Source organism: Rhea pennata, chromosome 2 (assembly GCF_028389875.1).
Source record: "Rhea pennata isolate bPtePen1 chromosome 2, bPtePen1.pri, whole genome shotgun sequence".
Classification (NCBI taxonomy): domain Eukaryota; kingdom Metazoa; phylum Chordata; class Aves; order Rheiformes; family Rheidae; genus Rhea; species Rhea pennata.
The window spans coordinates 54,081,479-54,103,477 of record NC_084664.1 but is presented as its reverse complement, the minus strand read 5'-3'; the positions used below and the strand labels follow the sequence as shown (position 1 = coordinate 54,103,477).

The following is a 21,999-nucleotide window of genomic DNA, read 5'->3' as shown; positions in this document are numbered from 1 at the left end:
CTGAAGGGGGGAGGCGAAGGGGAGGAGAAACAGCTTTGTTTTGAGAGCGGGCCCTGCCAAGCGCCTCCGGCGGGCGGGAGTTCGCAGCCGTGTGGCCCGGCCCTCCCGCCCACGCAGGGCCGCGCGTGTGGCGGGAGCCAGAGCGGGAGAGAACCGAGCAGCCCGCGCTGCGGCGCAGGGGGCGGGGAGGGATAACGGCTCCGCGCGGCCGTTGGGCTCCGAGGCGCCGCGTGCGTGAGCGCGCGGGCCAGGAAGGGCGGGGGGGGGGCAGGGGGCAGGGGAGGGAGCCGTTACCCGCCCCGGCGGGGAGCGGCGAGGGCGGGGCCGCGGCGCGCGCACCGCCCCCTCCCCCACGTGGCCAGTCGGGCGGAGCAGGCGGCGGCGGCAGCGGCGCAGCCCGTCAGAGTAGTGACCCGCCGCCCCCGACGCCCGTTCGCTAGCGGCCCGCCAGCCCCTTCGCCGCTTCTAGGCCCTGCCTGGGGAGTGGGGGGAGCTTCGCGCTGAGGACCGCCCCCTTCCCCCCGCTCCCCTCCCCGCCCCTCCGGCGCGGCACCCCGGCCGCGGCGGGGACTATGCGGAGATGGCCGTCCAGACCCGAGGCAGGAACAAAGAGTCGCCGCCGCTCAAGCCCGGGCACCAGCAGCACCAGTCGCCGGGCGCTAGCCCCAGGAGCGGCCGCGGGCACCCGCCGCACTCGCCTGGCAGGCAGGGGGCCGGCGCCATGCGGAAGGGAGGCGGCGGCGGCCGGCGGGGAGCCCGGGGCGACCCCCAGGGACCTTGCAAGGAGGGGCCGGCGGCTGAGGGGGCGCGGGGCGCGCTGGGCCGCGGGCCCCTGGGGCTCCTGTGCTTCTGCAGAGACTGGCTCCGAGGTGAGGTGCGGGTGAGGGCCGGGAGCTCGCCCCCGACCCCGGATCGACCCCCTTCCGCGGCCCCGCTGCGCCGGTTCGCCTGGGGCTGGGCTGGGGGGTCAGCCCTTCCCCCCGGGGGAAGTGGGATGGGGCTTGATCTCGCCTCCCTCCCCTCTTTCCGGGTGTTTCTCTGTGGACGCGGGTGTGTGTAGCATTGCTCGGCGCAGGCAAGCCGCGAAAGTCCCAATCGCACGGGGCGGCTTTTAACTACCGCCTTGGAAACGGGAACCTCGGGACGTCCTTCCCCTGGGGCGAGGCGGGGTGGAAAGAAGCACCTCCGTAAGGAAGCGGGCACCCCTTTCCCCTTCACAGCACCCCCCCCCCAGAGGGGTGGCAGGAGGGTCCTGTGTGCGCGGCATGGGGCAGCATCTGGCTGCTCTTGGCTGCTCTCCCCGTGCTTGTCCTCTAACCTGTTACAACTGGAGGGGATAAAAGGGGCTGGCAGGACCCTCGCAGGTATCAGCGAGAACTAGGGACAAGGGGAAGGAAGATTGCTTTTTATTATTTTTGTCCCCTTCTGGGGAGAAAAAGAATACCGTGCCCTAAGTCGTCATAGGACAGTCTAATATTGACTAGCTCTGCTGACTCTGTTGGTGTTATTTGCCTGTTTCTTGACTCTGCTTTGATGGAGAGTTGTTTATTCTTAAGAAAGTCTTACTTTGTTTGAATTAATATATCCATATTATGTTTATGTACACGTTTTCTTTTGTCAGGTTATGTGTAAAAGATGTTTCGGAAATAATAAAGGCTGATTGTGTGTGTAGTCACCTTAACAGTCTATCTGTGTTGTTTAAAGCTTGTATGTGTAATTACCAACTGCTGTATGAAGTTTTTTTCCATAGCTTTGAATCCAAGTCAACATTTTTACAGAAAACTAATGCTGCAGAGTTTGAACAGATTTTCTTTTAGAGAGGCTGTTCTTCACAGATGCCTAAAAAATTGTTTTCTTTTAACAGTGTTTGTTGAAGACAAAAAGGCCTCCGTATTAAAAGCTGATAGCAAGATATGGCTCACGCTTATTTCGGGTAAGTAGAAGGGATGTGTTGGGGAAAAACCTGTTCTTTTCACCTTTCTCGGTCTGAACTCATAGCCTGTATCAAAATATACTTGGAAATATAATTTTAAAAAGAATGTAGCCCATATTGTAAAGAGAAGGGAAATAACTTCCTACTTATTAATTTTTTTAATGCTGTTATTACAGGAGTTGATATTGTGCCAGGACATTTGTAGGAAAATAAATGTCTAGATGAGATCTATGGATCTCTTCTAGTCAGTCATTAACTTCTAGAAAAGACATTGAATAGTGACTGTTATTCAGTAATGTAGTCACAACAACTTGTTTTGTAAAGATTATTGATGGAAGAGGATGTAACAGTAAGAGGGATGTAAATTCAAATGTCATTATGCCTGGGAATATTTGGGAGTAAATAATAAAATTACTAATGGCTGCAGTATTGGAACAAGCATCTGTAACTTTTGCAAAAGTAAATACAAAACATGTTCCTAAAGCTAACAAATGTTAAATAATAGCATATTTAGCAGATTCATGATTAGATACGCTCTTAAAGTTATTATGTGAAAACACTGTCAGGGTATTCCAAATATGCTGGTAGTATTAATGGCACTGCCAGGAGTTCATGTTGCCAAAGGGAATTTTTTTAGTTTGAATTACATTGCAAAGTTGTAGCAGGGAAATAATTCTTAGCTTGCAGACTACTCAAAAAATAAACTGTTCATGAATTGCTTTGTTTACCTCTGTTTATACTGCATCTCTTGGACTAGTAGTTATTTTAATGACACAAGAACATAGTCAGAAAAGACCAAATGGTCAAAAATTGAAAAATTGAATTGAATATGATTGAAATTTGAGAGCAGATTAGGCAGACAATCTTACAATTTCTGGAGTTTACATTTGGATGTGAAAATTCAATAAACCAGTTGAATGCTTCAGGGAGTGATTTACAATTTTTAGTAGAAAAGCTATTGCAAACAGTATATAGTATAAATAGTGTGTTTGGTAACTTTTAGCAATGATTGCATTTTTGTTTTGTTGTTCTGTTTAAGCTTTCAAGTCCAGACTTTCAAAATACAGAGGCTCCCACAGCTGGAGTAAATCTTATTATAGAGTTGGTGTTTTTTTTTTTTTTTTTTTTCTTTTTAGAAACTAACTCCAGTTTAGGCACTACAATAAAGTTACATGATTTTTAAGAACGTTCTTATACAAAACTTTGACCTATTCTGATGTTTTCTTACAACCATTGAATTGAGGCCTAGTTCTTGAAGACGTCCTTACCGGAATCTCACAATGAATATTTTGAGTAAGCTGCAAAAATTGTCAATCCTTACACTTTCCTCATTGTTACCAGTCCTACTGTAGTCCTGCGTAAGGCTTGCAAAGTATTAACCAATTTCTAGCAAGTTTCACGTAGTGTTGCATTACAGTATCTCAGCATTTGTTCTCTTTATCAATAATTTCTGTATGTTGCATCTTTTAAAGAGTGGTTTCTCTTTCTGGTATTTAATTTCTAAAACTAGAACACTTCTTGCCTGCTATTCACATTGCCTTTCTTAGAACAGAAGACAGGTGAAATGGAAAATCTGAAAAATCAAAGACCAGATTTTACTTAGCAATCCTAATTTGTGAGAACTTAATTGCGAGCTTCTGTTGGATGAGAAAATACCATTTGCAAATTAAATACATAGCGATTGTGTGAATCTACGTAGCGTCAGGACTCTATAGTGTGTCTTTCCTTCCCACTTTCTCCCTTCCTTCTCCCAGTAAGAATATTAAAGGAAGGAGACAGAGAACGGTGATTTAAGAGAGCTATTCCATGTGTTTTTCTTCAGAAACTAGCTCGCTATGAGTCTGGATACAGCCTATTAAAGTTGATTGTAGATCTGTACTTGTAGTATGAGTCTATGAATGGTGCACGTTGTCTCTTAAAATATAAGTAATTACATGAATTGCTCTGTGATTACAAAAGGGTTTTCTTTATATCCTTACAATAAAGAGTGATATTGTGAAGTTGAATAAAAGTGTATATGAAATTCTTCCAAATAACTGATTGAAGGTATTTATACTTAATTCACTGACTTTAAATAAAACATTTGCAGAAGGGAAAAATAAGATTTAAATAAATTATTTTCTTTATGAAATAAGTGTCACTTTTGAATCTGAATTGTAATTTAAATATATAATTTAATTGCAACATAAATGTACTGTGTGTTTTGATTTATTTGATACCTCCTGAATTCAGGATCGTGAACGGTACTAGTTGTTAATGTAATCATGTCCTTACTATATATATACTTTCGTAACATGTAATGTCTTGAATTTGATTTTTTTTTTTTTTTTGTAGCTGAGATGTGTGTGTGTATGTATATGTGTGTGAATAATTTATTTATGTATCTAATCTTATTTGGAAGATAATCTTAAAAATTATACTGAGAAATAAAATAATACGTTATTGTTCTTTTCGTCTGTGAATGTAAGATTCAGTAAGTAATAGTTAAGAAAAAGAATGAACTGTTCTGTTTCTGTCCACACAGTTACTTAGTATACAAACTTGTTTCAGAGTATGGATTATTACATTGCTGATTTAGCTAATGTGCTTCCCTGGAATTCCATACATCATATTTGCTATACCGAGAGAAGTATTTGCAGCTTGTCTGTGAGAATTGATGTAACTGTCCTTAAGGTAAAACAACTGCAGCTCACTGAAACTTTAAATATGAGGTATACTGAGCAATCCTCAGTGATCTTTTTTTATAGAAAGTATATGTAAAAATGTAAAGTTTTCAGTATAAGGTTGTAGAATTCATTCTTTAACTGAAATTTGGGTCTCTATTTGAGAAACTGCTTCAGTGACCAAAGTGGAGCTGAAAACTTCTAAGAAATTTTCAAAGTGGTGTTTTATAAACTCAATTACTCTATGAAATAGGTAACTTTAAATGTTTTTCTTTTAATTGTATAGGCAGGTAGTCTAGACTTATTTATTTCCCCTTATGAAACTTTTTTGTTTATCATCCCAGTGGTTCAGTTCACATATCTTTTATATAAAACTTGAGTATTAAAAATTGAAATTCGTAAATGTAGTTTGTGGCATTGGCAGCGGCATGACAAGGATAGCAGGTACTACCACCTGTGGCAGCAGCAACAGTTTCTGCCTCTGTCTCTCAGAGATACATATTTTGGGGGAATGTATAGCTGGGAAATAAGTGTACATTTAGTCCGTTCTTCTTTCAACATAATTTTAGTCTTCTTGCAAAGATGTTTTCTTTCTGTTGTTCCTGCTGCTTGTCAGAAGCAGACCACCATACACACGTAACACACACATATTACTAACATACGCCCTCTATCTCTTGCATCAGTATGCAAGTGTTTTCTTGTAATAAGTGGATGTGCACACAACTTGACCCCTCCTGTGGCATACAGACTGGTGCCATGCCCGCGGGCCTGTGTGCTGGTGAAGGCTTGTGAAGATCAGCACCATGGAGAGGGACATGATGCGCAGCACCTCTGTGGTTCTAGGTGGGCACGAGCAGGAGGGGCTGTTGTCCTCTCACCTTTCTCTCTACTCAGTATAGCCTCTGCAACGAATATGGCCCTTCACTAACCACATACGCTTTCTTGGACTGAAGGTAGCCAGTCCACCTGCCTTTCCTGTGGCAGAGAATCACTGTGTGTCTAGAGAGCAACCAAGATTCCTGCAGTCTAGGGGGAACATCATGATCCCTTTATCTTTGATGCTTTCCTTGATCCCTCACTTACGCTAGGTTTGCATCCAGAGTGTGAGCTCTGGATACCGTTTAAATGCTGCCTAAGCAAAATGGAGTGGCTCCTGTTCTCTGGGTCTTGTCATGCTCAAGAAGTCAGAGACCTAGACACACTTTTATCATCATCTGTCATTTCTGTTCCCTCTCCAAAATTACCTCACTTATTCTGTACCACTGTGATCAGTGACAACAGTACAAGTAGTCTCAGAATGGACAAATGGTGTGTTGCTATGAGTAGTTCCACCATTTTTTAGGAATTAGATAATAGTCTCAATTAGATTTGTGTTGGCATCTTAAAAATATGCTCTGTATAACATAATTGCTTATGACTCAGTCTTTTTTCTTGATACTTGAAATACATTGGTTAGATCCATCACAATCTATTTGAGTGATGCAGGGTACAGGTGAGACCATCACCTATAGCTTAATGCCGTCAGCATAACTTCAGATGATCTGAGAGTTGGCCAAAAAAGGTAATTTAGATGTTTCTGTATCTTTGCTCTTTTGGAGACCAAGTACTTTCAGTGCACTAAGCCCATATATCAGTCTTTTCAGTCTCTGAAGTACTGTAATTGCTTTAAAAAACATGATTTCACGTTCTATGATTTAAATATTTAAGTAACTTGGCACTTTCTGTTTTCTTTACAGCTGCTTTTGCAGGAGTCCTGCATTGGTAAGATCATATTTATTGCTTAAGAGTAATATGATATTTTAAAATAATAAAAATGTAATTCTGACTTTCACCTAGGCAGGCTGTGGGGATTATTTATCTTCAGATCCCCTCAAAACCAAATTGTCATCTAAGATCAATAATTCTGTTCTTTTGAAGCTGATTTACAAAGGTTTCCTAAGCCTATTCAGCCAAGAGTGAAGCTTCCTTTCCAGGTGGAAAAGCTATGTGAGTTCAGGTGCATTTCTGCTAGCAGACCTTTTACCTTGAGCTGATTTTTGAGTGTCCAGATTAAATCCTTTCAGCTTTCGCCTACGTTCTGATTATTTGCATTCTGCTTTAATTTCTTAGTTTAACGTTATATTGTCTTCTATCTTGTTAGAGAAAACTGGCAAATATTTTATGTGCAGAACAGTGTCCTTTCAGCTGCTTTTCATCAGCATAATTCTTGTGTTTCAGGTTCCATTCCAATCCTACTCTCTGTTTTTGTAGTAAAGACTTGGAATGGAATGGCTTCCCAGCTATGTTTACGTGGATAAAAAGTAGCAGATTCTGCTAGTCTGTTTTTGTTTTCTATCTGAAAAAGAACTAACAATTGTAGTCTGCTTCTTGCAAATTCTTACCCAAAAGCAGAGGTATGTGCACTGTTCTGTTTCTTTTTCCATACTTTCCAGAGGTAAAGCTCAGAATTTGCAAGTAATTAAGAAGGCAAAACTTGCATTTTTTCTGGCTTTTTATTTTCTCATAGCTGCATCTTTATCTAAATTTGGATGGTAAGCACATATAGTTGCAGATAGCTGCACTATAATACAAGTCAGGAAAGACTTTTAAGGAAAAAAAAATGCAGTACATACGTGTTCACTCTAGTATTTCCACTGGTTGTTAACCTGTCCTTTTCATTTGTCCTTGTTTTCATTCAAATTTTTCATATAGTATAGACTTGTTAGTTTTAGTAGCATTAAAATTTTGATTGTTAAGTTACTTCACTTACATTAAAATGCATCAAAACATTTTATAATTAATTATATAATAGGATTTAATAGTTGATCTATGGTTTCATTTTTTTTCCAGTTGAGGTAGTTGAATAGCAGAGAATGTTCTTAAAATATTTGAGTAAATTAAAATATCGGTCAATAAGCAGACTTTAGGTCTGCAGTGAAACATTTGCAGAATATTTCTTCGTATATATGACGTAGTACAGGTTCTAAAACTCTTTATTCATTTTTAATTATTAGGCTCTTTTTTTCTTTAACAGGTGTCATATAACAACTCTTTTTGAAAATGACCGTCATTTTTCTCACCTGTCAACGCTAGAAAGAGAAATGGCTTTTCGCACCGAAATGGTTAGATTATCTTTTAACAAAAATTCAGTGATTAGAAAACTTCTGTCCATAATCTTGTGGTCGTGGACTTCCCAGAATTTCATAATAATTTATATATAATTAATGTATTGGTATTTCACAACTAACATTCATTACACTTTTACCTAGAGAGCGTTTGTGTGTCTTGTAGTTCATGTGAATGTATCTCTTTAAATAAGTTGCTTATAATTTAAAAATACGATTCTGGAGGACCTAAAATACAAAATTACAAATACTCTGTAACATACTTTCAATTACAGCCATGTTATGCAGCTGTTTTTTAAAAATCACTTTTGCATTAATAAATTTTGCGTATGTATACGTCTTTTGCAACTTTTGTTTATTTTGAGGATTGTGCAATATTATGCTAGTGCACATTACCTGCCAAAATGAGAGATTTTAAGATGCACTTACGAGACAAGCCCATCATGCCTGTTTCAGCAGTACTAGTAGAACGTATTTGGAAAACTGCATAGTAATCTTGAATAATATTGTCCTATTTTGTTATCATACAAAATTGCATTTAAAAATGAAGCCCCTGTATGTCAGTTCATGAAGCAGAAATGACCTCTTTAACCCTAAATAATAATTCTGCACTCCTGTAGGGTCTTTATTATTCCTACTTCAAGACTATTATTGAGGCACCAACGTTTTGGAATGGAGTATGGGCAATTATGAATGACAGACTAACTGAATATCCTTTAGTGATTAACACTTTACAGAGGTTCAATCTTTACCCAGAGGTAAGCCATGTTTTGAAAAGTATACCTTGTGAGAAATCTTTGGTTTATTTAAGTCTGATTATAATTTTGTAAGAGATGTTATTCTGGAAAATATGGCTTTATTGCTTCACACACTGATCAACTGCTATGGATAGTTACCGTTCTGAGACTTCAGGTATGCCCAAAAAAATATGAATGCTCTCTACTTCTTAATAATTCAAGACCTAAAGTTGCAGTCTAATTCTGTACTTCCCTGTCTGTCTTTTTTTGTTCTTTTCACTGGAAGCAGGTAAGTTGCTGACATTGTGCCTTTTGGGAAATATGACACATAAAGTATCAAATGTCTGTAATAGTGCAGATACTGAGAGGATATTTTGACTTGCATTTTGTGTATGACAGTGAACTAATGAATCATGACAATTCACTTGCCCTAAAATCCATGAATGGTTATTGTTTACTTTGAATATTCAAGAAGAAATTTCTCTTTCAAAGACAAGCTATTACTGTTTCGTATTTATTTGATGTTAGACTTGTTTCCTGATTAAATTGATTTTTATTTTGTTTCTAACTCTGAAAGAGAGCTTGTGTCCTAGTACAGAAACATTTGGTTTTTTCCTCTTACGGATGTGAGATGTGGTGATGCACACACTTTTGCCCCTATGTCTCAAGCATTTTGAAAAGGGGAATCTCCTTTGGTTAATCTACTTTGGTGTAACTCTGTGTCAACAATAACGTAGTTTTTGAGGAATCACAGAATGATAATGTCTGTAATTGCTAGTTACTAGCATTTATGCTCATTTCGTTGCTTTGATGGAGCAGAGCTGCTTCCAAAAACTACATGTTTAAAGAGTTCTCTGCATGCATATTACACAACTTGCATATAGTAGTTTCATTTGCTTCTTATTTCCGTGCTCTGGAACAACTAAATGCTATAGACTGCTGCTTCTTTATTACCCTCTTCTTGTTTTTTTGTAGGCAGGAGAGATTGGAGCTCAATTTTAGAAATGTAACCTTATTTGAATAATATATTTTCTTCGTCGAAAAAAAGGAAGTGTGTTGACTTCAACTCCAGTCTGACTTGCAAAAATCAAAAATACCTGATGAAATGAACTTGCTCTAACTGAATTATTAGTAGCAAAATTAAAGATGCCTGAATAAACAGGATGATGAAATCAAAACAAGAGCAACCATACAGTGGCTGACATTCTGTAAGAACATTAAGTAGATTAATGCACAGAAAGCGTAGGCTTGTCTGTCCATTCAGAGTTCTCAAGCATCTTTGTGGCTCGTAGAACTTTGTGATAATGTATAAATTGATTCATTATTTCTATACCTGTGTGGGCACACAAAGCAAACAAATATTCTCCTCTATTCCTTTTAGCCATATGCTGCTTGATTTCTAGCCTTCCTGTAAATAGTTTTTAAAAGATACTTCTTTAGCACTATTGTTTCTGCATAACTGCATCTATAAAATTTTGTCAATAGTTACAATATGCCATCTGAAATACATTCTCCAAATTTTTTGTGCTTTTGTTTTCCTGTAACTACAATGGAGCTGTGTGTTGGGAAGATGCTTGTGGATTTCTTTGCTTTGTTGGCAATGAAGTATTTCCCTCTGATATCTAGTATACAGTCATATTTTATATGAAAATTTTTCATTTTCTATTTAATATTTAGGCACTCTCCAGCCTTTTCAGCACAATGCTAGCATTAAGACTGAATATGAATAAAAATTTTTGTTAATTTAATGGAGTTTGAAATTAATTGCATCAAAAATACCCTTGAAATCCAGATATTAAACAGGATGCAGAACACATTAAGAAAAATAGAACAGGTCCTAGACGGACAATTGGTGCTAATCTTAAAACCCCAAAAAACGTAAAACAAAACAAAACAACACAGTCCATAGCAGTCGTGGACTACGTGGTCTATGTGAATTAAAAATACACAGAAGAAAAAAAATCTTTAGAAGGAACAAGCCATTCTTTCTATTTATACAGTATTATAGTGCCAAAAATATCTTGATTATCTAGGTACTTGTTCCGTAGTCAGGTTGTTCCATTAGTTGTGTTGCTGTTTTTGTTTGTGGTGGCTGATGTAAAGTGAGAGAGAGAGAATCTGTTAACTTCATGCTAATAAGCAGTTTGCTATTTGGCTGTTCACCTTTATAAAACAGTTGATATATCTGTATGTGTCCATGCTGATGAAAATTTGAGTTGGGTTGAAGACTATTCCAAATACCATATGTCTTCAGTGCTTACTCAAACGCAACTAGTAAAAGGGATTGACTTTTCTGAATATTCTTTCACAGCAAAGGACTGGCCTACAGAGGATCTCCTGGATCTGCAAAATAGTCTGTTCTGTGTTTTGTACTTGTTGCTTCTTAGCCAACATGGGACAGTGGAAATTTCAAAAAAGCTATTGTCTTTTGTACTATTAATTTATTTTAATTTTTATTCCCATGTTAACTGTTCAAGTAAAGTAACTTTCAGCAAAAATATTTCTTTGTTTTGCATGAAGTACAATCAGATAGCTTTTTTCTAGAAAGTATTCATGTGTGATAGTGTCTGCAGCAGATGTTAGCACTTGTGGCATGAAAAGGTGAGGCTGATAAGTAGCATTTTTTTTATGTAGCATTGTTTCATTGTTTCTGGTTCATGTATGCACACATGCATAATCAGAAATGCCTAGCACGGATATTCAGGAAGCTTTCAGGAGTTCAAGACAGTGTATTTTGTAGTATGTAGTATTGAAGTAGGGAGTCTGGGTCTAGGAAGAAAGATGTAGTTATTTTTTGAGAATATGAGGTTTGACTTTTACCCATAGATGAAGAGAGTTTTGAGTGTTGGATCTCTAGTTTGAAGAATCAATAAACCATAGAATCACAGAACGATTGAAGTTGGAAGGACCTTCTGTAGATCAATTAGTTCTACCCCTCTGCTCAAAGCAGGGAGAACTAGAGCAGGAGATGGAGACACTACAAGTCTCTGGACAACCTGTTTCAGTGTTTGACCACTCAGGCGCACACACACACACACGCACACACAAAGTTTTTTTCCTATTTGTAAATGGAATTTCCTGTATTTCAGTTTGTGCTTGCTGCCTCTTGTCCTGTCACGGAGTGACACTGAAAAGAATGGCTGCATCTTGTTCATTCCATTTATGTCATCCTTGTCTTGGAGAGCCAAGAACTGGGCACAGCAGTCTGGATGTGGTCTGCTCAGTGCTGGATAAAGAGAAGGATCACTTCTCACAACCTGCTGGTGACAGTCTTCCTTAATGCAGCCCAGGATGCTCTTGCCTTTCTTTACAGCAAGTGTGCATTGCTGGTGCATGTTTAACTTCTTGTCCACCAAAATGCTTAGGTCCTTTTATGCAAAGCTACATTCCAGCTGGTCAGCCCTCAGTCTGTACTGATACGTAGGGTTATTCCTTCCCAGGTACTGGGTGTTGCATTTCTCTTTGTGTGATTTCTGTTGGCCTGCTTCTCCAGCCTCTTGAGGTTTGTTTGGATGGCGGCGCAACCATCAGCCAATCTTTTCACTCTTTTTTTTTTTTTTTTTTTTTTTAATCTGCAAATTTGCAGAAGGTGTACTCTGCCCTATCATCCAGATTAATAATAAAAATGTTAGACAGTATTGGCACTAGTATTGACCCGTAGGGCACTCCACTAGTGACTGGCTTGCAGCCGGACTTTGTGCCATCAGTCACAACCTTCCAAGCCAGTTCAGCCCATTTGCAGTCCACCTCACTGCCTAAAAATCAGTTTCATCAGCTTGTCTATGAGGATGTTTTAGGACACAGGTTGAAAGCCACAGAAGGCTATCATGTTGGTCGGGCATGATTTACACTTTGTAAATCTGTGCTAACTTCTCCCAATCACTCCTTTTGTCCTTAGTGTGTTGGGAAATGGTTTCCAGGAGGGTTTGCTCCATCACATTCTTGGAGATCAGGGTGCCTGGCCTGTAGTTTCTGGATTTCCTTCTTGCCCTTCTTGAAGATAGAAGTGACATAAAGACTTTTATTAATCATATGGGGAAAGAAGAGGAGGAATCATCTTCCTGTACCTGTGTTTTCTGTGAGACAGGGCTGGGACAGCTGTTGCTGCAGTGGTGAAATACATTATCAGACTTAGAAACCCTGGGTTATAACTTTCAAAACAGCTTAACTGGGGTGGGCACCTTACTCATTTATGAGGTCTATAAAGTCTTTTATGTCCTAATAGAATAGCTTGATAAAGTGCCTTTGCCATGAAGTGGGTCTTAATTTTTCTGTATGTATAATACTGATGTCTTTTGTGTCAAGTGTTGAGATTTGATTTGTTTGTTATTATAATCACATAATGCCTTTGAATGGAAAAGGGAGGTGCTGTCTTATGTTACATCTGAAGCCAGTTCTAACATGTACTTAACTTTAACCTTTCAAAGTTCTTCTGAGTTGAAATCTTAAAAGATTTGATCCATTAATATTCTTGCCAGATCAAGAACTTTTCAGTTGATTTTAATCTAATTAGGCTATCTGTCCTCTGTCAACAAAATCTGGAATTTTAACCTATAATATACAAAAATGGTTCAATGGGGAACCTTCCATAGAATATTGAAATATACGATTTTTTCCAAATACTTCAGCTTGATGATTCAAAAGATTCCTGTTCTAGAGCAGGCATAATTTTACTCTCTTAATCCATGTTGAGTGCCTTTAGTGAATTGTGTTCAACGATACTTAGTAGTTTAGATAAATTCTAAGCTTGGAAAAAAATCTTGGATGTGGTCCGGTTGCCATGAAATGTTACCTAATCTCAAAGTTCCTTTTTAGAAACTTCAAATCCTGTTTTCCACATAGGTGGTTCTTGCCAGCTGGTACCGCATATATACTACTGTTATGGATTTCCTGGGTGTTCCAACAAAGACATGCTGGACAGTAAACAGAGGGACAGGGCTTAGCCCTGTTGAAAGCTGTGAGGGTGAGTTGTCTTTTGGTCTAGTTTCTTCCTGGAAGCATGTAATTGTGGCTTTACATATTTCAGAAGGAGTAAATTTTCCTATGTCCTTATCACTACTTGCTTTAATTTTGCTAAGCCTGTGTTTCTGGCAGATTATCAACATCTGTGAGAAGCACGAAAGATACTTCTAAGAGTGTCGGGGTGGAAATGTGGGCTTTGCCTATTAGATAGCTCGTCCTATCTAGGTTGAACTGCTGTATGGCACTTCTGATCTTCACAGATGAAGTCTGAGCCTTCATAGTCCTGGACTGCTATAGAGAGCAAGTGTCACTAAATATAATTGAAGGTATATTAAATATACATTCAATATATTTTAAATTTGTGTAGATTCTGTAGAATCTCCTATACATTTCAGAATCTTACTTTTCAAATTCTTACCCTCTGTATTTCCTTCCCAAACCAGAACTTTGGTGGAGGGAGAAAGGGAAAGCAGAAGGCTCCCTTTTGAAGGGTATTTTTTTAGTGATTCTGCTGGGAGAATCTTCCTAATATTCAGACTAAGAATTCAACCTTATATCATGATTCTGATGACAAAGCTTGAATGCTTCTACTTTTTTGTTTTTTTTCTATACTCAAAATAGTGCTGATACTGACTTGTCAAGAAAGTTTTACTATAAAGGTACTTTACCCAGAAACACCATTGTGTTGTTTTACAGTCAGTTGTGGCTAAATGATAAAAGGTAGTTTGTGAAGCTGTTTCATTTTATCACTTAAAATGTATTCAAGTGGTGACATGTTAATATTTTTCCATTGCATAAAGGATATAAGAACTTTCTTAGCACTTGAACCATTTACATTCTCTAATTTTGCAGAAGCAGTAAGAGTGAATAAATTGTAACATCTTTCTTGTTTGGGAGGAGGGACAGAGGAAGAACTTTAAGGCTTCCATGTTTGGTGGGCGTATTGTCATCTTGCTTTAGAGAACTGTACTCCTATATCTTCAGCAATAATGAATAATCATTTCTGCAGACTGAACTGTGAGGTTTTGCTTGATTCCCTGTAGTGAATATGGCTTTTTATGCTGTATAGCTGTAATGATTAGAGCTAGAAGGGTTTAAAAAATAATGGGAAAGAGATGAATAATAGGCCTGTGAACATAGAACTGTTTGTGAATAAATAAATTGAAAGCCTTGCATTATTGGAAGAACTCTTGGCTCCTAATGAAATAAAGTGAAGAACATTTGTGGTACAGTGGTGTATAAATAAAGATGCTTTACTCCTGCAAAGAGGGTAGAAAGAATATCAGCTATGAGCCCTTTTTAAAAAATTCTATGATAAAGTCAAAATGTGGTCTTTGGAGAATGTTCTTAGTCATGCTTATCCTTTAAATACATTGCTGTTTTATTAAATTTTATTAATGCTTTCCTCTCTGTTTATGCTGACTGCTCAAGTACTATCTTCTCTCTCTACCCCCTTTTTTAGGAGAATAGTTTTCTGATCTTAATCCCCCCTATAATCTTGGTGACACTTAACTTTTTTGCTTTTCTGTTTCTGTAGATATATTATAGTACTATGCTCTGTGCCCTATTATGCAGTTATATTGGTTGTGGTTTGTAAAACTTTCATATGTTTTGGCAATATGTCTTAACTGTTTGTTTGTTTGTTAGGGTTGGGGGACCCTGCTTCCTTTTATGTTGCTGTGATTTTTCTTTTGAATGGATTAATGATGTCACTGTTCTTCATATATGGCACATACCTGAGGTAAGACAGTTGTGACTGAGTTATTTAATTGGTACTAGTTGTCTCTTTTTATAGTAAAATGCTACAAAAAGTTGTGCAAAGTTTCAGTGAAGTGAGTATCTTACTGACACCACTGGATTATGCGTAAAACTAGATACTATCCAGGTCTTAATCAGCTTTTGATATGATGTGCTCTTAAAATTTTAAGAGCACAACACATTTGTAAATGAAGTTTGAACAATACTATGCTTACAACCAAGATTAGAGTTTTAATGGTGCTTTGCCTGAAGTTGTATTGTATTTCTTTCAATTTTAACTTATTTGAGAAGGAAAAATATTTTAAGATAATGTATATTTTTGCAGGCATTTGTATATGCTTCTCTTTTTCTGTGAATTTCTGTTTTCAGTATCTGTCCTTAAATTTCAGGAACTATAATACACTTTCTTATGAAAATAGACTCCACATTCAGCAGAAAAATGGAAGTGGAAATACTCTTACAATTTTAATTTCACATGCCAGTTGTACATATGAAAAAGCATGCTATGTTTCTCTCTAAGAAATGCAAGGTTTTACCCCCTTCGTTCCTTGGCTTCACTCTCTTATATTCTGTTCCTGCTCTGTCTGAAGCATGTGCTGATTCTAAAGAGTGCTGGAAGTTCAAATTAGGAATACGGAGCAGGAACTGAATGTGACAGTGAAAAGAGGAAGTTGCCAATTGAAACTATCAGGCATTTGGGGGTGAAATGTATATGTTTATGTTCCTTAATACAGGAAATGAATGCCTCATGTTTTGGGGAAGTGAATAAACTTTGAATATTAGTATCATTAACTTGACATGTTTCTCTTAAGGGAGATGTATAGAAATCAACATTTCATACTAATGTCACTGAAAAGTCAATATTGTCTTAACTTCTCAGTACTGTGAGTTGGGCCATGTTGAATGCAAGTATTAGTCTTGTAAATAAATATCAAATGTTGAAAGTTATTTAAAATTAAATAAAAATGATTTGCAGTGTAGTCAGGCAGGACGATTAGAATATAAATGCAATTCTTTCAAGGTATAAGCCACTAGCTATCTGGGTTACAAAAACTGACTGACTACACAGTTTCCTGCAGGTAGTTTTATGATAGTTATTCTGAAAAAAGTCATAATTGGATACCAGATATAGATGACTGCTTGGTTGTTACGGTTGTTGCTCTTAGTCAAGGAACATCAGGATAATTAGGCTTTTCCGTAAGATGTGGAAAGTAAAAGAACCAATACACTATTCCGAGGCAATCCAATTCTAATACATTGAAGTAGGTAATCTCATGAATGGTGGCAAGTCTCCTTCCTGAAGTTATTTTGTTTCTGCTATGCCTTTTGAAGGGCTTTTCATAGCCTGACTTATTTGATCATGGGAGACCATCCTCTAATATTTCATCCAGCATTTCATACCTGAATTTGTTGGCAGCAGTCATCTCTAGCATAGGTAATTGATTTTTCTCTACTTTTTCTTGCCATGTGTGTTCATGGAGTATATGTTTTATTTCTATTTCGGTCAATCTCTTCACAATTTTGACTAGTGATGGAAGGTGAAAGAATTGTGGAAGACCACTTTGTTACCTTAGTTTTCCAAGCTAGCATGTGTTTCCACCTCTGTGCTCACTGTACTGTATAGTGAGCTTGATCAAGGAGTTAAGCTGGCAGAAAACTAGTTGCTTTTGTAGGATTAATTTCATACTGTTTAGCTTCCTTAACCAGTTTCCCACAAGGTTAGAAGATTACCAGATGTGGAAGTGTATGGCCAAGGATAAGAAAGGGAGCAGAACAATCCTTTTCAACAGTAGTTGATGTTGAATTGGCTTAGCTGTAATGTGAAACTGTAACTTTTGTTTATGCAAGGCACTTAGGAATCTTCTTGTGTGATGCAAATTAGTCTCAAGCTCTGGAACATACTGATAATTGAAATAGAAAGATAATTAAAGCAGTATGGTGAGAACTCGTGCTTTTCTATGGACAAAAGAGTGGCATTTGGATGATAAGTATTTTATGCACGTCTAAGTTTTTTTTTCTTATTTTTTTTTCTCCTCAGTCCTTCTATTGTAATCAAGTGAATGAGAGGCAGAATACTTGAGCTGATTGTCAAATACTGCATCCCAAGGAACTACCAGTGGATTTCCTTATCTCTTCTAGACAATACTTTCAAAATATTTTTTCTTGCATATTAATCAATAATAATATATTATAACCATTCCCTAGATAGAGTTTCTTTAGACATAAGTTTATTGTACCTGAAGAGTTGAAATACTAGTTCCTTTTTTATTCCAGAGCTGATGCTACCAGACAAAGTGTAATTGTACAGGTCAGGTACAGTTCTTTAATACAGAATAGTATTATTAGATTTAATAAATAATATTTAATAAGATTTATTAAATAATTAGTAGGCTCAAACATAGAGTATTTAGTTTCCAGCTGAATGGCTTTTTAAAAAAAAATTGTAAAACTTAGTTGTGGATATATTTCATTGGTTGGAATATGGTACAAGAGTTTCAATAGGAAGAGTTATCATTTAATTTTATACTGGTGTGGAATGGCTTAACTACTGTATCTCCTACATGTTATCATTACACTGGTAGCAAATAATGATTCTAGCTCAATCTTACCTGCACCCCTCCCTGAAATATACTATGTATGTATTTTGCTCTTCTGGGAAAAGGTGCTGACAAGCCTCTCTATTTTTGCCTACAGATCATCTGGTCTTTTCTCATGTGGTAAAACACTGATCCCTTACAGAGGCCAATATCTCTAAGGCATTTACAATACAATTAAGGCCTAGTATGCTTGACTTTAAGGTATCAGAATGTTAACCTTTAGCATTATGCTTGAATATTTTGTGAGTGTGTGTGCGTGCATGTATAAATTTTTAATTTACTGTAAGATTTAATAGTAAGAACATTCTTTTAATTATTGAGTATTTCAGGGTTGATGCTTTTAGTATTTGTGGAATTAAAGGTTTTGTCTTATGTGCAAGAATATACATTTCCTGGAGATTGTCCTAGGACTCAACTGGTACCTTTAATCCTCAGATATTGTACTCATAAATCACTAATACTGTTTGACCTGTGTATTAGTGATGGGTGAAGGATCTTAAAGGGTCTGAGGGTCTTTTAAAATCTAACTGCTGGCTGATATTTTTGTTTAATAGCATAAATGCTGTTTTTTGTCAAATCTATCTTTTTATTTACCATTGTACCTTTTATACAAATTGTTACAGAACAGTTACACAGATCAACAGTAACAACTTCAAAACTAATAAGCTATTTACTTCCTTAGGTCTGGCCCCTGTTTTTGTTTTCTGACTAATTGTGCATTGAAATGTTCAGGAAAATTAAGATTGCTTACGATTAACTATTTAGAATGATAGTTATGTCTCACCCGAGACAGATTTAAGAAAGTAATTCTAGTATGTAAAGTCATACACTGCTAATAAGCAACATATCTTTAGGGATCTGAAATTCACAAAAGTATAGATATTAGATAAATACCTGGAGAAGAGAGTACAAGGGAAGGAATAATTTTTTTTTTCTTTAGATGCAAGTTTTGGGGTTTTTTTTCAGTTCTTAAGACTTCTGGAAGTGTGATCTGTTACCTGTAGGTTCTTTTACTGTCAGATCCTTTAAAGGACTTAGGGGAACTCAGGACCATCTCTGAAAGCTTCTTTTTATTATTACTATTTTTTTAACTGTTATGTTCTCTTCATCAACTTGACTTTTGGGGGAATGTGTTAAATTCTGTATTAAAACCTGAGTTCAATATTTATAGATAATTATTTTTTCTAGGTGAGTGTTAACCTTTTAACCCTAGACTCTTCATCATTTTTTATTTAAGTTACTATCTTGTTTACTTTTTTGTCAATTTAAACTAGAATTTTTAAAACAAAACCAAGATGTAGACGATTTGTTAGAAATAATAAAGCCTTAAGGCAAATGTAATTGTTGAATACAAAAATGCAGTAGCAACCTAGTAACTGGAAAACATATTGCGGAGTACTTCAGCAGTTAGTGGTGTTAATATGCTCTCTCTCTCACTCTGTCTTTTAAAATCAAATTACTTTAGAAATGTATTTATAATAACCATGTTGGCTTTAGTTCTCCTAAATTTAAAATGGTATTTTGCCTATTAAATAAACATCATAGGTAAAGGATGTTTCTTCTAATCAGGTCAGAGTGGTAAACATTTTTCTACTAAGACACAGGAATTCTAATGCTATGGTGTGATGTGAGAGGGCAGTGCTGTTATATGTCTATTTTGTCATCTTCCTCCACAAATTAAATCTTACATATTTTGTGTAATGCACACTCTTCCTATATTATTTTAGACTGAGTACTTCTATACTAAGCTGTATCCTAAAAGATCAGGCTAACACTGTTCTGCTCTAACACTGCTTATTTTTAGTTTCTTTTTTTTCCCCAAGTGACTGTAGATGAGGATTTTGCAAGCACTATAATACCAGCTTAATTGTTTGGATGAAGTTAAAATTTAGCTGGCCTTATTCTTGTTTTAAGTTTAGCCCTTAATCGTCTTCCGTTACTGATGTTGTGTACAGAATTTTATATGGTTTTTCTTCTGAAATAAAGCCCCCCAAATTTGTTGTTTTTAAACAAATATTCTCTAAGTTTCTCTCATTATTCTTTCAACTTGTTGGGGATTGGTATGAAAAAGATGATTCACAAATTTCACATGTTGTATTGGGGAAAACAGCTCCTTAGACATCCTTAGACATGTCCTTTATTTCTCTTTTCTTTTGAATACTATGTAATAATACTCGCTTTAGGTCATGTCATATGGGGTGCAGCACGAAACTTGATACTATATAGTGCGTTGTACTGTGATTTTGATGTTACCATTGAATTTTATTTCTGTGGTGTTATTTTGGCATAAGGTTGTAAAAAGGTGAATTAGTTTCTTCTGTTCTTCCATTGGGCAAATCTAAAATCAGCAAGAATTTGTTCAAGTAAAATGTGCATGCTGCAAAATGGTCACTAACAGGCAAATCTGACAATAGATGTTATCCTCAGGGTTTGGGTTTTATGAAGGATGTCCTTTATGAAGGATACATTTCCTCTAGAGGGATAAATGAGAAGCATGGGAAGCAGAATGCTAGGGCAAGACTCAGCAGTCTGGAGGTCTGTGTGAGAGCGTGCAGCATGAGAGGAGCACATTATTGTGCAGTGAGGCTGGGGAAGAAATCCCAGTTCAGTTGCATGAACAGTATAGGGAGTAGGAACAATACCTCTTCCAGCCTCCTGACAAGAAGCAGGGAGTACAAGATGCTGTGGAAGTGCTGATCCAATGTTCAAGGGCAGGTTTTAAGGAACAAAGCAGCTGCTAACAGCAATTACATTGGCTTGTTCTAATACACAGTAATGATTTGGTAATGTAGATTTGGCACTTAGTAGTAGTGCACTTGTTTACAGAGAAATTTCTTTGCTTTGTATTCCAGAGCATGGATAACTACAAATCTAGTTAAACAAAATAGGAACTTGGTCTAGTGCTGTTTTGAGGTGGGAAGGATATAAGTGCTATTTTTCCTCTTTGTGTTGACTCCAGTATGCTAATTAGTTGACAGGTAAACTTGATCAGTTTAGAAACCTATTAAAATCCTTAGTCGAAGGCTAAAAAACTCTTGTGCTAATGTCACAGTACTTCACATAGTACGTCACACTTTGACCCTTATGTGAAGATAAGAGTTAAATTATATCTTACACTAACTGTGTTTCACGAACTCATGTTTAAGTATGTTTTTGAGTTTGCCTGTTTTGATTACCCTATCATACTCTGCAGTTCAGACCAAAATTTGCAAAGATGCCCAAACTTTGGATGATTAAGCATGCATCTTGTAAGGTCTCCTGCTCAACAGCTTAGGCAAGAAAGATCCCATTTCTATTGCCTGGTATTAAAAAAAAAAAATGCTTGGCACTTTTCAAATTCAAGCTGTAAATACATCAAAATAAAGGCCATAACTAGTAGAGGTCGCTGCTATTGCTGTGGTGATCAAAACCAAAGTCTGTGACAGAGTGTATTAACCATTTTGCTAGTTGTTTCTGTTGGAATTTTGAAATGTTCTGCAGAAAGGAGCTGATATATGAAGAATGGTGTGTTTTGAAACAAGCACTTGTTGACTAGTTAATTCATGTTTGTTTTATACTGTAGATTGCTTTCTCTTGATGCATGGGTAGTATTTTTTTCTTCTATAAACTTCAGTGAGATTCTGGGAACAGAATCTAACTTAACTGTATGTAGCCACATTTCTGAAGCAGCATTAGCTATTACGAGATTCTACAGTACTTATTTTTCATATTCTTTTCACAGTGGGAGCCGTCTAGGAGGCCTGGTTACTGTGATGTGTTACTTTTTCAACCATGGAGAGGTAGGTGTTTGTTTGTTTGTTTCGATTAAGCTAGGTGTCATTCCACTAGAGGTAATGATATTGCTTGTCTATTTTGGGATTAATTGAAATGGTTAATAAGGAAGGAATAAGGTACTACCTTAGTAGAAAAGTAGTGACTTGAAAATTTATAGCACCATCTAGTGCATCATCTTAGATACAAAAATGAAATTCTGAAGGAAAATGTCTGTATCTGGTATATGTGTTCAAGGCATCTTCCAGAGTTAATCCCATACTTGAACTCTGATATAATTTGTCTTGACTAATTCTTTAAGGAGAGATGTCATAAGGAGTACTGTAATCTAAGAGAAAATTAGTGTTATATAGCCTAACTTGATCAGTTAACTAATAATCCTCTACTAAATCTTGACGAGTAGTGTTCTTATTGTTTGCTAGCAGAATGCTAGCAAATTTATTGAAACCCTTCAGTAAGTCAAATTAAGTATTC

The 21,999-nt window shown here is 37.3% G+C and overlaps 1 protein-coding gene across 2 annotated transcripts in view; it reads left to right on the top strand.

Moving 5' to 3' along the window:
- The first annotated feature begins 376 nt into the window (after nucleotides 1-376).
- The window catches only part of DPY19L1 (dpy-19 like C-mannosyltransferase 1), a 51,095-nt gene continuing 29,472 nt past the window's right edge, over nucleotides 377-21,999 (top strand). The window contains exons 1-8 of one of the 2 annotated variants that reach the window (XM_062569548.1): nucleotides 377-869; nucleotides 1,865-1,933; nucleotides 6,333-6,357; nucleotides 7,610-7,697; nucleotides 8,321-8,458; nucleotides 13,280-13,400; nucleotides 15,047-15,140; nucleotides 21,476-21,533. In XM_062569548.1, the coding sequence (XP_062425532.1) occupies nucleotides 581-869; nucleotides 1,865-1,933; nucleotides 6,333-6,357; nucleotides 7,610-7,697; nucleotides 8,321-8,458; nucleotides 13,280-13,400; nucleotides 15,047-15,140; nucleotides 21,476-21,533 (882 nt within the window). In that variant the 5' untranslated portion in view covers nucleotides 377-580. The remainder of the gene's footprint in view (nucleotides 870-1,864; nucleotides 1,934-6,332; nucleotides 6,358-7,609; nucleotides 7,698-8,320; nucleotides 8,459-13,279; nucleotides 13,401-15,046; nucleotides 15,141-21,475; nucleotides 21,534-21,999) is intronic. The other variant, XM_062569549.1, reaches the window with a different exon arrangement.